Source organism: Balearica regulorum, chromosome 5 (genome assembly GCF_011004875.1).
Source record: "Balearica regulorum gibbericeps isolate bBalReg1 chromosome 5, bBalReg1.pri, whole genome shotgun sequence".
NCBI classification, from domain to species: domain Eukaryota; kingdom Metazoa; phylum Chordata; class Aves; order Gruiformes; family Gruidae; genus Balearica; species Balearica regulorum.
In genome coordinates this window covers 20,318,336-20,330,434 of record NC_046188.1, presented here as the reverse complement: position 1 = coordinate 20,330,434, position 12,099 = coordinate 20,318,336, and the positions used below count along the sequence as shown (strand labels likewise).

At 39.3% G+C, this 12,099-nt stretch overlaps 1 protein-coding gene across 7 annotated transcripts; it reads left to right on the top strand.

Moving 5' to 3' along the window:
- GPR65 (G protein-coupled receptor 65) lies at positions 1 to 11,374 on the top strand. Of its 7 annotated transcripts, XR_012835604.1 has the most exons (5): positions 1 to 1,757; positions 3,786 to 3,881; positions 4,864 to 4,918; positions 6,788 to 8,806; positions 8,875 to 11,374. XR_012835604.1 is itself a non-coding variant. In XM_075753753.1 (3 exons), the coding sequence occupies exon 3, from the start codon at positions 6,829 to 6,831 to the stop codon at positions 7,891 to 7,893; it is 1,065 nt and encodes a 354-aa protein (XP_075609868.1). In that variant the 5' UTR covers positions 1 to 1,757; positions 3,786 to 3,881; positions 6,788 to 6,828; the 3' UTR covers positions 7,894 to 8,854. The 7 variants fall into 7 exon arrangements, 1 of the variants encoding a protein (XP_075609868.1); XR_012835608.1 differs by lacking the exon at positions 4,864 to 4,918 and having other exon boundaries at positions 6,811 to 8,806; XR_012835603.1 differs by lacking the exon at positions 4,864 to 4,918.
- The last annotated feature ends 725 nt before the right edge of the window (positions 11,375 to 12,099 follow it).

Below are 12,099 nucleotides of genomic sequence, written 5' to 3'. Positions count from 1 at the left end.
ATGCTGTGTATGTCCACACCTTAAAAAAAAAAAAAAAAAAAAACAAAAAAAAAACCCCCACAAAGGAAAAGTGTGCTGCTTGCATCAGAAATTGAATTGTTCTAATTCAAGAGTCACTTTTTGAATGTAGCTTTACTTCCAGAATGTATAAAATGTACCATCTGCCCTCTTGCTTCCTTTGATCCTTCAGTCCTATTATCAGTTGATAGAGTGAAGAACTATAGAAATGTATCAACTATGTTTCTCCATTTCTAATAATGAACTGCTTTTTCTTCAGTGAACTACCAGAACCCTCAACAGAACAGCAGAACCAGCTCACCAGACCATGTTCTTAGTAGGTAGCATATTAGGAAATGGCAAGTGAGTGACAAAACAGGTCTTTGTCCAATGACTTTTCTCTCAGTGAAGGCTTTTTCTCAGTAAAGGTTTGACTGAAATTTATTTTAGAAATTAACCTAACCTGTCTTCTACTCAAGTTGCTGAAAAGCCTCCCTTTCACCAAACTGGAGGGGGGCTATGATACCATTTCAGGAATGAGCACAAGTATAGAATGATTTGACAATTTAGGCTTCATATAACAAATGCAACAGTAGAAAAACTGTCAAAGAAAAAGTCATGCTGTGGCTGGAAAAAAGAAGGAACCAAATCTCGACATCCAGTGGTTAAATATTATAAGCTGCCTGGTTGTGTTCTCAAGGAAGTCAGTATGTCCTATTTTAGAGCTGTTAAATCTGCTCATCTGTTTCATTTCTTCTTAGTATCTGAATCATCAAACCACCTAGTTTTTGTGTTACCCAATTGATGTCATTTAAAGTGAATTTTTAGCCAGTTTCTTAGAAGCTGAATTGGATTGTTTCAAACTGAATTTAAGAAAAAAAAAAAATCAGTGCACAAGAAATTATTCTGTTCACAGAGGGAAAAGACAAACTATGCTCATGGAACAATTTGCCACCTAATTGAATAGAATTATGTGTTAAAAGAATCACTCCTGTGAAAGCCACATCGAACTTCAGAATCAGTTTATATAAAAGTATGTAAATATGCAACCTGTTGCAGTGCATGAAATTCTGTTATCCTTTGTTAACTAGAACTGGTTACAAACTTCCTCCCATCGGTAGGCAACCAGAAAAAAAAACTAATAGAAATTCTGAAAATAATTAATTCTTTTTGCACAAACTCCTGAAGTCCTTATGATATATTTTATAGGCTTTTCTTAGGTGGATTCTTAGTTGATTATGTGATAAATTTGTTGGCAAAGGCAAGTGCCAATTCCTTCAGTCAAAAAAAGACCCTATGTTTTGAACATAGACAAGTAAACACAAATATATGTACACTCCACAGTATTTTATTTCTGTAGAGTGGTTTCTGTGCAGAATGTATTATGTCCTAGATAAGAGGTTTGTAATATAATCCACTCAAGTAATTGGGCAATATTTTCCATAAAACTTTTATAAACTTACTAGAAGTATTCCTAGATTTACCAAGGTTGATCCCATGCATTGTGCATACCTCTACAAAACTATGTTACCTTTTTTTCCCCACAGTTAGGTTTAGATTAACAAGGTATAAAAAAACATTAAAAAGAGGAAAAAAAAATGTGAGCTGAGACATGTGAGCTGTTGCCTCAGTGGTGCATCCCAAGGCAGCTTCCTGTTGCTTTATTTGATGAAGCAGTTTTTCTTCTCAGAAGTAAGCACGGGTTACACTACCGATGGCATCACAGTGAAACTGCTACATGGGGACACATGGCTGCCTAGGTAAGTGCTCAAAATCCAAGAAGTCAGATAGATACACAACTTATGTTCTGGTACAGATTTCAACCTGGCTCTCCATTAATATGATGCTGACATTATAGAACAAAAAGAAGGGATACAAAAGGGGCTGGAAAAGATTGCTTTGGGAGAAGGAGTAGTTCACCCCTAGCACATGTGAAACATGAGGCAAAAGGGCAAATGACATCAAAAGACTGAATCAGGAAAGATGCCAGCTTGATTTATTGTTGTAATGGTGTTGCCATAATCAAAATACCTGTTACTTAGGAGAGGGGAGAAGGATGGAGAAGAACAGTATTTGGGGGGGAATTTTCGGGATTCTGAGCTGTCCTATCTTCAGTGCAAAAAATGCCTCAGGCTTCAAAGGGGGGGCCTGTAGCTATTCTGTTACTGTTCTTTAATATTTTATGGTGCTAACAAGGTACTCAGCACTATTTATATGAGTATACACAATGCATAAAAATTGGCAGAAAAACAAGGTGTGCTAAAAGTAGCTTCTTAGAATACCAAGTATGTACATGAAAATATTTTGTACAATATCTTTCTGTAAGCATAGAGGAAAACATGATGCATATAAAGATGTAGCAAAATAATGCTCACCTCTGTGTCCTACATCCTAAAAAAACATAACTTTTTTCCTATTTGCTCATGTTAACAGAATTTTTATGCTTTATGAAACAGTCCATAAAGTGTATCTCAAAGTTAGAAAGACTGAGCTCTTTCAGACCTATTTGAGTCTCTACAGAGTCTCAGAGACCTGTGAGTGAAATTTAATGTTGCATGAGGAAAAACGCTGTTCATTTTAAGCAAAAATGTCCATGTTATTGGAAGGCATATTTCAACTCTCCTAAGCTGAGAAGTTTTTCAGAATTAAGTTTTGAGATCTGCCTATTAGGAAAAAAGATGCAGCTTTGTACTTGAGGAAATCAGCTCGGCACTCTAACTTATTTTGAGAACACAAAGCAATCTACTTTGTTGAAATTGCTTTGAGAGAAAAAAGAAATCAAGAAAACCGTCTGCCCTTCCATCTTATGGCTGATGCACAGTAGGACCAATACAGCAGCTACTGCACAGATCTAGCTCACACAACATTGTTTTCTTCCCCTGAAACTTATCTAAAAAGCAAAGTACTTGCAAAAACTTACCACATTATAATGAATATTGCTTACAGCAACTTGCCCTTTTATGAACTTGAATTTGAAATAAAAGGTGAAATGTATCAGTTGCAGATGTTTCCAAGATGAAGCTGGTGTTTATTAGCTAATGGAAGATTTTTTTTTTAATTAGTGACTAAACTTTTCTGTTAATAACACAAAATCCTCACAGTCTTCTTCATGTTTCCTAATTTCCCAAACTATAGTAGAATTAATTAATCTGAAAAACAAAAAAGACTGTTCCATTCTTCCTTTAGAAAGTTGTTTATGTACAAGAGTATGGAGTATAATTTTGTATTTGTGCTTATGAAAGTATAACTTTATACTTCCTTTGTTACTTTCAAAATGTCATAAATGGAGAGATCGCATAAAGTTCTCTTTGAATCTGAAATAGATGTTGTAGGAATGTGTCAATACAATTACAATATGTAATGAGTGTTTTTCTCCAGAAGCATTCACAAGGTTCCTTTACAAGCTTGTTTGCATACATGACTCGAAGCCTGACACTTGCTAGTCCATTTCTCTATGTGTCATGCCTGACTGCTAGTTGCACTTTATTTTTTCACAGTTCTTGTACAGCAGGTTTTCTGTAGCAAAATGACAGAGAGGCAGACAATGATAATCACTGAATATTGTGCGTAAAAGACAAAATTAACTGTTGAGATTTTTTTTCATTTGAAACACATCTGATATCATAACAAGTCTATTAAAGTAAGTCACAGGTCTACAGAATTAGTCACAGTGAGTTGGACTATGAAAGTCAGACAGTTAGACTATATCATTAAATGGAAATGACTTGACAATTTTTTAGAAAAAACTTAACAATCGGTGGGAAAAATTGTCAAACATTGTGTTTTAGGATAGCTGTAAGCCAATAGCATCTTCCAGTGCAAAACCAGCAGGTACACTCAGTAGCTGAGAGAAAACCTGGGAATGCTTCAGATCATGAATTCAGGTAAGACAAATCATTTTGCATTATGTAGTCCTAGTTATCAGAAAAAAGCTAAGCAAGAAAGTATGATATGGACCACTTCCTCTGACATAAGGCCCCGAGTAACTGTAATGAAATGTGTTGTCATCAGGACAAAACAGTGCTTTCTACTTTTACGTTTCTGTGCAAGAAACTGCAGCATGCATTGTGGTATACTTCATTTGCTGGCTCTTTGACACACTTCAGTATAGGTCATCAATACATGCCAGAATGACAACACTTCTTGTTGTTATTCTCATTGAAAGCATGTCCTCATATAAGTGGCATCAATGTGTCATCAAAGCCAGGACATGGATTACCTGGGGAATTTTAGACAGCCAAGGCTTTGTTCATAGAAACTGTTGATAATACTGTTAAAAATAAAAGAAAACCATGGGACCTATGGACATGAACAGAAAAAACTGCCAAGGTGCCAAATTTTCTGTACTCTCCACTCTCTTCTTTGAATCCCATATTCAGTGTCCTAGCCTGCCATTATCCAGTTATATCTTAAAATGTTAGTTCCTTCAGGCAGATGGCAGAAGAGCAAAGCAAGGTCTTGCCGCAAAGGAGATGTGGTTTATTCAGACAAGTGTTTTACCTTATTATCAGTGGGATCAACAGAGCAAAACTTTTAGAAACAATTAGCTAAAAAGAGAAAGCTGAAGAAAAAGAAGGTGGGTGGTATGAAGAACTCGGCATGTTGGTCTGTGAGTAGATATGAAAGACCTGATAAACAGAACTGTGAGAGGAGCTGTTGTGAGTAACATGGAGAAAAGTTGGGAGCTTGTACAGATGATGAGTCTGTAATATAACAAGTAATATAACAAGTCGATTAACAATAGAGAAAGAGTTTGTGGGGGAGGGAGAAGGAATTCCAGTTTCTCAGTCACACAACTAATAGACACTGCCTCATACACTTGCTACATTACGCACACGCTTCTGAAAGGGCACATTTCCCTCTTAGACATGAAGAGACCTGTCATAGGAAAAGAGATGCTAAAATGTGATTAGAAGAAAAGGTAGGTTTTTATCTTTTACTCGTGTGGTCAGTGTGCATGTTTGCTTTGCTTTTGATGAGAAGTGGGTCAGCAAAACCCTGGAATCCAATTTCTAGAGATAGATTTTTAATTCGTGATGCTTATCTCTACCAGCAAGCTTAGAGTGCCCTATTTGCCCTGTGGTTTTATTAACCCACACTGAAAAGCAGATATCTTATGTTTGTCTTAAATATAGACACTGCATTTTTTTAAATTAGTCATCATGTAAGTAAAGCTGCTCAATGGACCATTGCCAGGTCCTTCTCAAGAATTTTCCTTGTCTTTCAAGCCTGTGAATGAATTTAGCTCTAACTGTGAAAAGTTAACCAACTTGATCAAATAAAGCAGTGGCTGGTAAAATGAAATATGTGCTTTCTGATTAGTTCTGTCATTGCTCCTGTTTCTGAATATGCATGAAAGTTTGGGGGTTTTTTGCAAAAGAGATCCATATAATAACCTCTAAACACAGGCAATAAACCTACTTGGGTTTCTCTGACAAACCCACAAACCTCCACGCACATGCATCAAAACCATAAAAGGCAGAATGAATTTGCCTACCACATGGGAAAATCCCTGCACCCAAGTTGTCTTCAGTTTGAGCAGTTTCCTATGGAGGAACAGTGGTAGACAGTGCTATCTTGCAACCTACTCATTCTACAACCTCTTCACCTCCTCTGCAGACAGTCTAGGCTCAAACCACAGATGGGTTATCACAGTCTCTGAAGGCAGTTACTAGATTTGGCAGTAGAACTGGACCACAACAAATATTCCCCATTCTCATATCTCCTGAACTTAACAATTACATCTTTGGGGAAGAGAATTACTCTGTGTAACGTGTGTGTCAGAGCTGTGATATAATCAGTGAGTACCAGCTGTCTCATAGCTATGGTTGTATACCCTTTCTTACTTAAAGGTCAGCACTTCTAAGTGCTTCTCAGACTCGCACACACAATTTCTCCGGTCCGACTGCTTTAGTCATGGCTGCTGTTTTACTGATATTTTTATGTTGAAGCTGTTGACACCCACAGCCCTGGTAGTGCCCAATGTAAACTTAGTTGCTAATGGTTTTATAAACTCATGCATGGCAACTACAATTTCTAGGAGAAAGAAGTGTAAATGAAAAATTGTACGCAGAGTCTCCACCTCACGTCAGTCTCAGTGACACCCTGGCAAATTCTCCTATGCATGCAGGAACCCAGTAGCCTGCCAGGTTTCACATGAGGGTTCCTGGGACACGCAGTGAGCTTTGCTGGAATAGCACAGTTGGTGGCAAGTTCTTGGGCAATCGCATACAAAGGAGTGGAGGGAAAGTGGGGAGGTGTGAGGATGCAACAAAACTAGAGAGTGATTCTCAATAGGGAAACATACCAGCCACACATTCTCCTCTTCTGAGCAGATCCCAACATCTAGCAATAGCTGAATCCCTGTCTTTCTATCTTTGTCTCTCCGTTGACTTAGAGAGGAAGAGGGTATTGGGGATAAGAAATCTGCCATATTCAGATGGCCAAAACCCAATTCTGCTCACCAGAATAATAGAAAGTGCATCTCTGTTACTTGTGGTGCACTTTCTGGTCTCCTTTGTTTTTCCCAAAAGGCCTGGGATTGCAGAACCCTACCCCTCTGGAAGTGTCTTAGCTTCTCATCCTGCTTCTGCTGTAGAAACTTGCATCTGGCTGACCTTGACCACCTTAGTCATTTGGGTTCCTTATGCATGTTTTCCTCCAGGAGTGTTTAAAATGTTTGATCACCTACAAACACAGTTTCTTTCTTCTGAAAAAGACACCCACCAAGAAGCTCATAAAACCAAACAAAAATGTTGTTATAGCTGACATTTTTCCTTTTTGGTAACAGAAGGCTGGAATCTTACCAATCAGGTCCTGAAGAACTAACAGATGACAACTCATCAGACTACAGACAATTTTTTACTGCATCCAGGCTGGAATTGGACCAATGATACTACTGGGATGGACAAGAATACCACTGCTAAGTGCCATGATGATCACACCCTGGATAAGTATTTGTTTCCATTTGTGTACAGCATTGTGATGGTGATCAGTATTCCCACCAACTGCATATCCCTCTATGCATCTTGCCTTCAGGTGAGGAAAAAGAATGAGTTAGCAGTCTACCTCTTCAGCCTATCCCTGGCTGACCTTTTGTACTCTCTGATTCTGCCTCTGTGGATTGATTATGCCTGGAATGGAGATAACTGGAGGCTCTCTGCCTTGCTTTGTCAGATTTCTGCCTTCCTTATGTATATGAACTTCTACACCAGCACTGCGTTCCTTGCTTGCATCTCTGTTGATAGGTATCTGGCATTAGTTCACCCCTTGAAGCTCCAGCACTTCCGCACAAAAAGATTTTCGTTGCTTGTCAGCGTAATTGTTTGGCTTCTGGAAAGCATCTTGAATTCAGCCATATTGGTGAAGAAAGAAGTGTTCAGTGATCCTTGCAATTTCACTAATCATACACTGTGCTATGATAAATACCCCCTGGAAAAGTGGCAGGCATACATAAATTTATTCCGGATATGCTCAGGGTACCTGGTCCCTTTGATAGTCATTTTGTTTTGCTACCATAAAATCTACCAAGTAGTGAGGTATAATCAAGCCACAGTAGATGAAGAAAAGAGAAAAGTGAGGAAACTTATTCTGAGTATCACAGTTACTTTCATTGTCTGCTTCACTCCTTATCACATTGTATTGCTTATTCGCAGCATTAAAGAACCTTACACCACTGACCCACAGCTTTTGCAGTTGATATATAAGGTTTACAGAATCACACAGGCCTTAACAAGTTTGAATTGTATTGCTGATCCCATTCTTTACTGCTTTGTGAGTGAAACTGCACGAACAGACATACTGCATTTCCTCAGGTGTTGCTTGTGTCTACAAAAGCGTGAGGGAGACCAAGCTAAAAAAGAGCAGTGCGCTGATCACCTGCAGAACATCCTGTGAAACAGAGACTATCAAAAATGCTTGAGAGAGCACATTCAAAGCAACATTGGATAAACTAAAGAGGAAAGAAAGAAAAATTCTTCCCCACTCTGTACCTAGGAAACACCCCAAAAGTGACAAATCTACATGAAACCAGTAGCTGGAGCTAATAAGAACTTATTATAGGGTCAGTTAAATCAATAGAGCATCAAAATCAGGCATGGTACATAAATCAATGTCAACAAACAAACGCACAATCAAAAAAAAATGACCATGACACACTGACAGAAACTGAGGATCCTCCGGAGAACTGCCTCCTGTCACAGCTTGCTGGATAGCCCATGTACTGGGCCTACGCATACTCAGCTGGAGGAAGGCTGAAGTCCTCTAACCTCAGTAATTTGTTTTCCAGTTTTAATAGAAGCCTAAAACTTAGCTGGGAAGGTGTCTTATGTGGGTTTGCTGGGTTTTTTTTAAAATCGGTACTGTGACAGAAATTAATAAAGCATGCACACACATGGAGATCATTCAAATGATTGACAAAGGAGCAGACAGAGGGAGGATGTTAAATCTTCTCTCTAGTATCATGGTGCAATTTAAGCTGCTGTGATGGTTCCTTTGTTTCAGTAATGAGTCAAGTTCTCCTTCAGCATATCCCTGAGATTAGCCAATTCTTAAAATTGTTTACCTCATGTGGATGGGTGCTTACCTGCTCTTAAGCTTTCCGTCTTTTGTTTTCTTTGGAAAATATATGTTCTAGTGTATAACGATATGTCATGTGGTTTCATTACAATATCAATATTGGGTTTCAGATAGTTGAAGCTTCATTACTTCAAGTATATATAAAGAACTAAATTTTAGCCATAGACACTTTAACCCAGATGAAATTTTTCTTGATATATGCAGGGAGGAAAGGGAAGGATTAAAAGATGAGGTTTCACATCTCCATAGCATAAAGAACCAGCCTCAGCCTTGCTTATTATGACTGGATTGAAAGATGAGGTTTCACATCTCCATAGCATAAAGAACCAGCCTCAGCCTTGCTTATTATGACTGAAATCTGGAGTGTGTTTACATTTGCAGAGTCAATAGAGCGACAAGGTTTATATCCATTTACTTACTTGCACCTGGAGGCCTCCGCTAGAGGTTCCAGGGCACTCAGTCTGCCAGTTTTTAAAAAATCAAACAACAAACCAACAAGCAATACTAAAAAAACATCAAAGAACATGAATGTACCAACAAACAATAAGAATGGCAGCAAAAGAACCCACATTTTAAAAGGGTTGAAGTTAGCATAAATCAAAAGTGCAGCTAATTCAGGGACCTGGTCCTGTGCAGGCCCCTGCAACTGCTGCAGGGTTCCCTGGTAGCAGTGGGCACTCGTCCCTCTGAAAAGAATTAAACCACCATGGAAAGTCTGTTTTTTTCTCCTCTCGCAACCTCTTCACTTCTGTTCAGTTGCCGGGAAGAATGTTTATGGTGGTTGTCCAGTTTCATAGGGAACAAATTTTTCTTTCCATCAAAAAAATCCCCCTCTGTCAAGTCTGTGTAGTGGAAAGATTTTGCCCAGCACTTTTTCAGCAGACTTCCACGTCTGACAATATTCTTGGAAGACAAGCACACAGTGGTTACAAGCAATGTGAAAATTCTTATGAGAAGATCCCTCTACATGTAAATTATAAACATCTCCGATACAAAGAGCCACTTTCATTGTTTTCATGAGTTCCTGTATGTATGTATTTATACTTTCAACTTCGTATTCCGAGAAGGGAACTTGGGAGGCTGAGGAGGCTGGGCTTGTTCAGCCTGGAGGAGAGAAGGCTTTGAGGGACCCAATCTCAGCCTTGCCATACCTGCAAGGAGGGTATTGAGAAGATGGACCCAAGCTCTTCACAAGAGTGCACAGCGGGAGGACAAGAAGTCATGCACGTAACTTGAAGCAAGAAGGGTCAGAGTTGATAGAAGGGAAAACTTCTGAACAATGAGGACTGCCAAGCAGTGGAGCAGGTTGCAACAAGATGTTCTGCATGTTCCATCCTGGCAGGTTTTCAAGACTTAACTGGACAAAGCCCTGAGCAACCTGGTCTGGCCTCATAGCTGACCTTCCTTTGAGCAGGCTTCCTGAGGTCCCTTCCAACCAGAAGGTTGTGACCCTATGAACTGTTATAAATGTGTATGTCAGTATTCTGGCTGTGGCCTTCCTCTCTAAAAAAGGATGATCTTCCCTTCCCTTCCCTTCTTTCTTTCCATTAATCCTTTTGCTGGAATCCTTTTGATATGTTGGTTGGTTTTCCTGTAATACCTTCTTATATATTATGAAGGAAAAAGTATGCAAGCAGCAGTGCAAGTTACTTCACCAAAGATTTGTTTCTGTGTTGACCTATGTATTTTGCAACAGAATGTGAAATTTCACTGCAGCACTGGAATAAAAGAGGAACCAAGCTTCACTGTAACTTCATGGAAAAAAGAACTCAGAAGTTCATTTCTAGACCTTTCACATGCCAGAAAGGTTGGGAAATTAATTCTATTTTTTTTAATTTATTTCAAATAAAGAACAATGAAAACTAAGGAACAAAACTGAGTCAAATTTAACTTGTGTGTCAGGGAGTAGTGAGTGCTGGCTCTGCAAGGGACAGGGACCTGAGGGTGACAGCCAGCCAGGCTGGCCAGCATCCTCACCAAGAAGCCACACAGTCCCATGGTACCCTAGCGAGGCACACAGAGCAGGTCTGGTGGTGGTAACCGGTGTTGGCCAGCATCTCGGTGATCACCAGACAAATTGATAGTCATGGGGCGGGTCTGAGGTCAAGAGCTGGGAAGCCAAGTCAGCAAGACAAGTTCAGGATCAGTGAGGTGCAAGGCCAGGCAAGGCCGTACCGTGTCAGCACTGGCCTCCGGACAGACAGCCGCACCCCAAGGACGCAGGAGAAGAGACCGCAGACTCTTGGGAAACTCAGGGCCCTGACCCTGTGTAAAAAGAGCTTCATTTCCACAAAATTTGGCCCTAAGATTTTATACTTTTTAATGTTCCACCATTGCTAAGGAAAGTCCTAGCTTGGATCAGTCTGCATCAGTATATGAGGATGTTTTTCATCATGTCATTTCCTATGGTACCTCCTTGCATTGCTGAAGAACCACTGCAACATAAGGAAAGCAGTGACGATGGCTGGCCTATAGGCTGGGCTTCACGAAAGAGCTCAAATAAGTTCAGGGTCCTATCACTTCATGATAATAAGATGTAGGTACATAATCCCTGAGACTGTTCTGAAATGTTCGGTCTTTGTGTTCAAATCACAACCCTCTGAAACAATGAGGAAACTTTTAAATGTGGAGACTGCAATGTCCTGTACCTCAATCATTTGCGTATTTACTTCATTACTCTTACATAGCTAAAAATTGACACTTTTTTTCATTCTCTCTCCAAATTTGTTTGTCTCAGCTGCACTAAATTACCATATGAAAGTGGACATCTATGTTCTATTTAAAATTACACAGTGTTACAGGGGAGATACTTTTCACTATACAAAAATAGCATAGTGAAAAGTGTCTTCATCTAGGCTCCAATCTGCACTGCATATTATTGTTATTGAGTATTCCACTTAGGATTCCTGATGGCTCTGCAGGCAAAAAACAAGTCCAAATTTAGGAATTCTTCCTAAAGCAAGGACATTCCTTACAGAAAAGAGTTTAGAAAAGCCAAAGGTCCGTATAATGGCAAGAAGAAATGCATGCATTCAAATTCCAGTTCTCCTCACAGACAATGCTTAAAAGCATTAATGTATGGTCTCAGTCAGTCACTGTAGTTCCTATCTCACTTCCCAATCTATACAATAAGAATATGGATAATTAAAAGGGCTGTGATGGTAATTTAATTAATATCCACAGGATATGAAATGTCAGTGCCAAATGATTTTATTGTCAGCATAATAACAGCAGAGGTGAATTTGTATGTCAATAATTCACTTTAAGCAGAATCCACCTCCCAAAAGTCCAGCAAAGATACAGCTCAGGTTCATAAGTTGGGAGCTTTTCAGTGAACTGTGGTGACCTAGCTGGTGGAATTTCAGACTTCATTTGATCTGTTTTTCCTAGAATCTTAGCCACGATCTACATTACCACATTCATGATGCAGATCATATTCTTTTCTAATGTAACTACACATCAGCTTTGCTTTCTTAATGTCAGTGGGGTCATTCCTGACTCATATGGTTGTAAGGCTAACAGAGA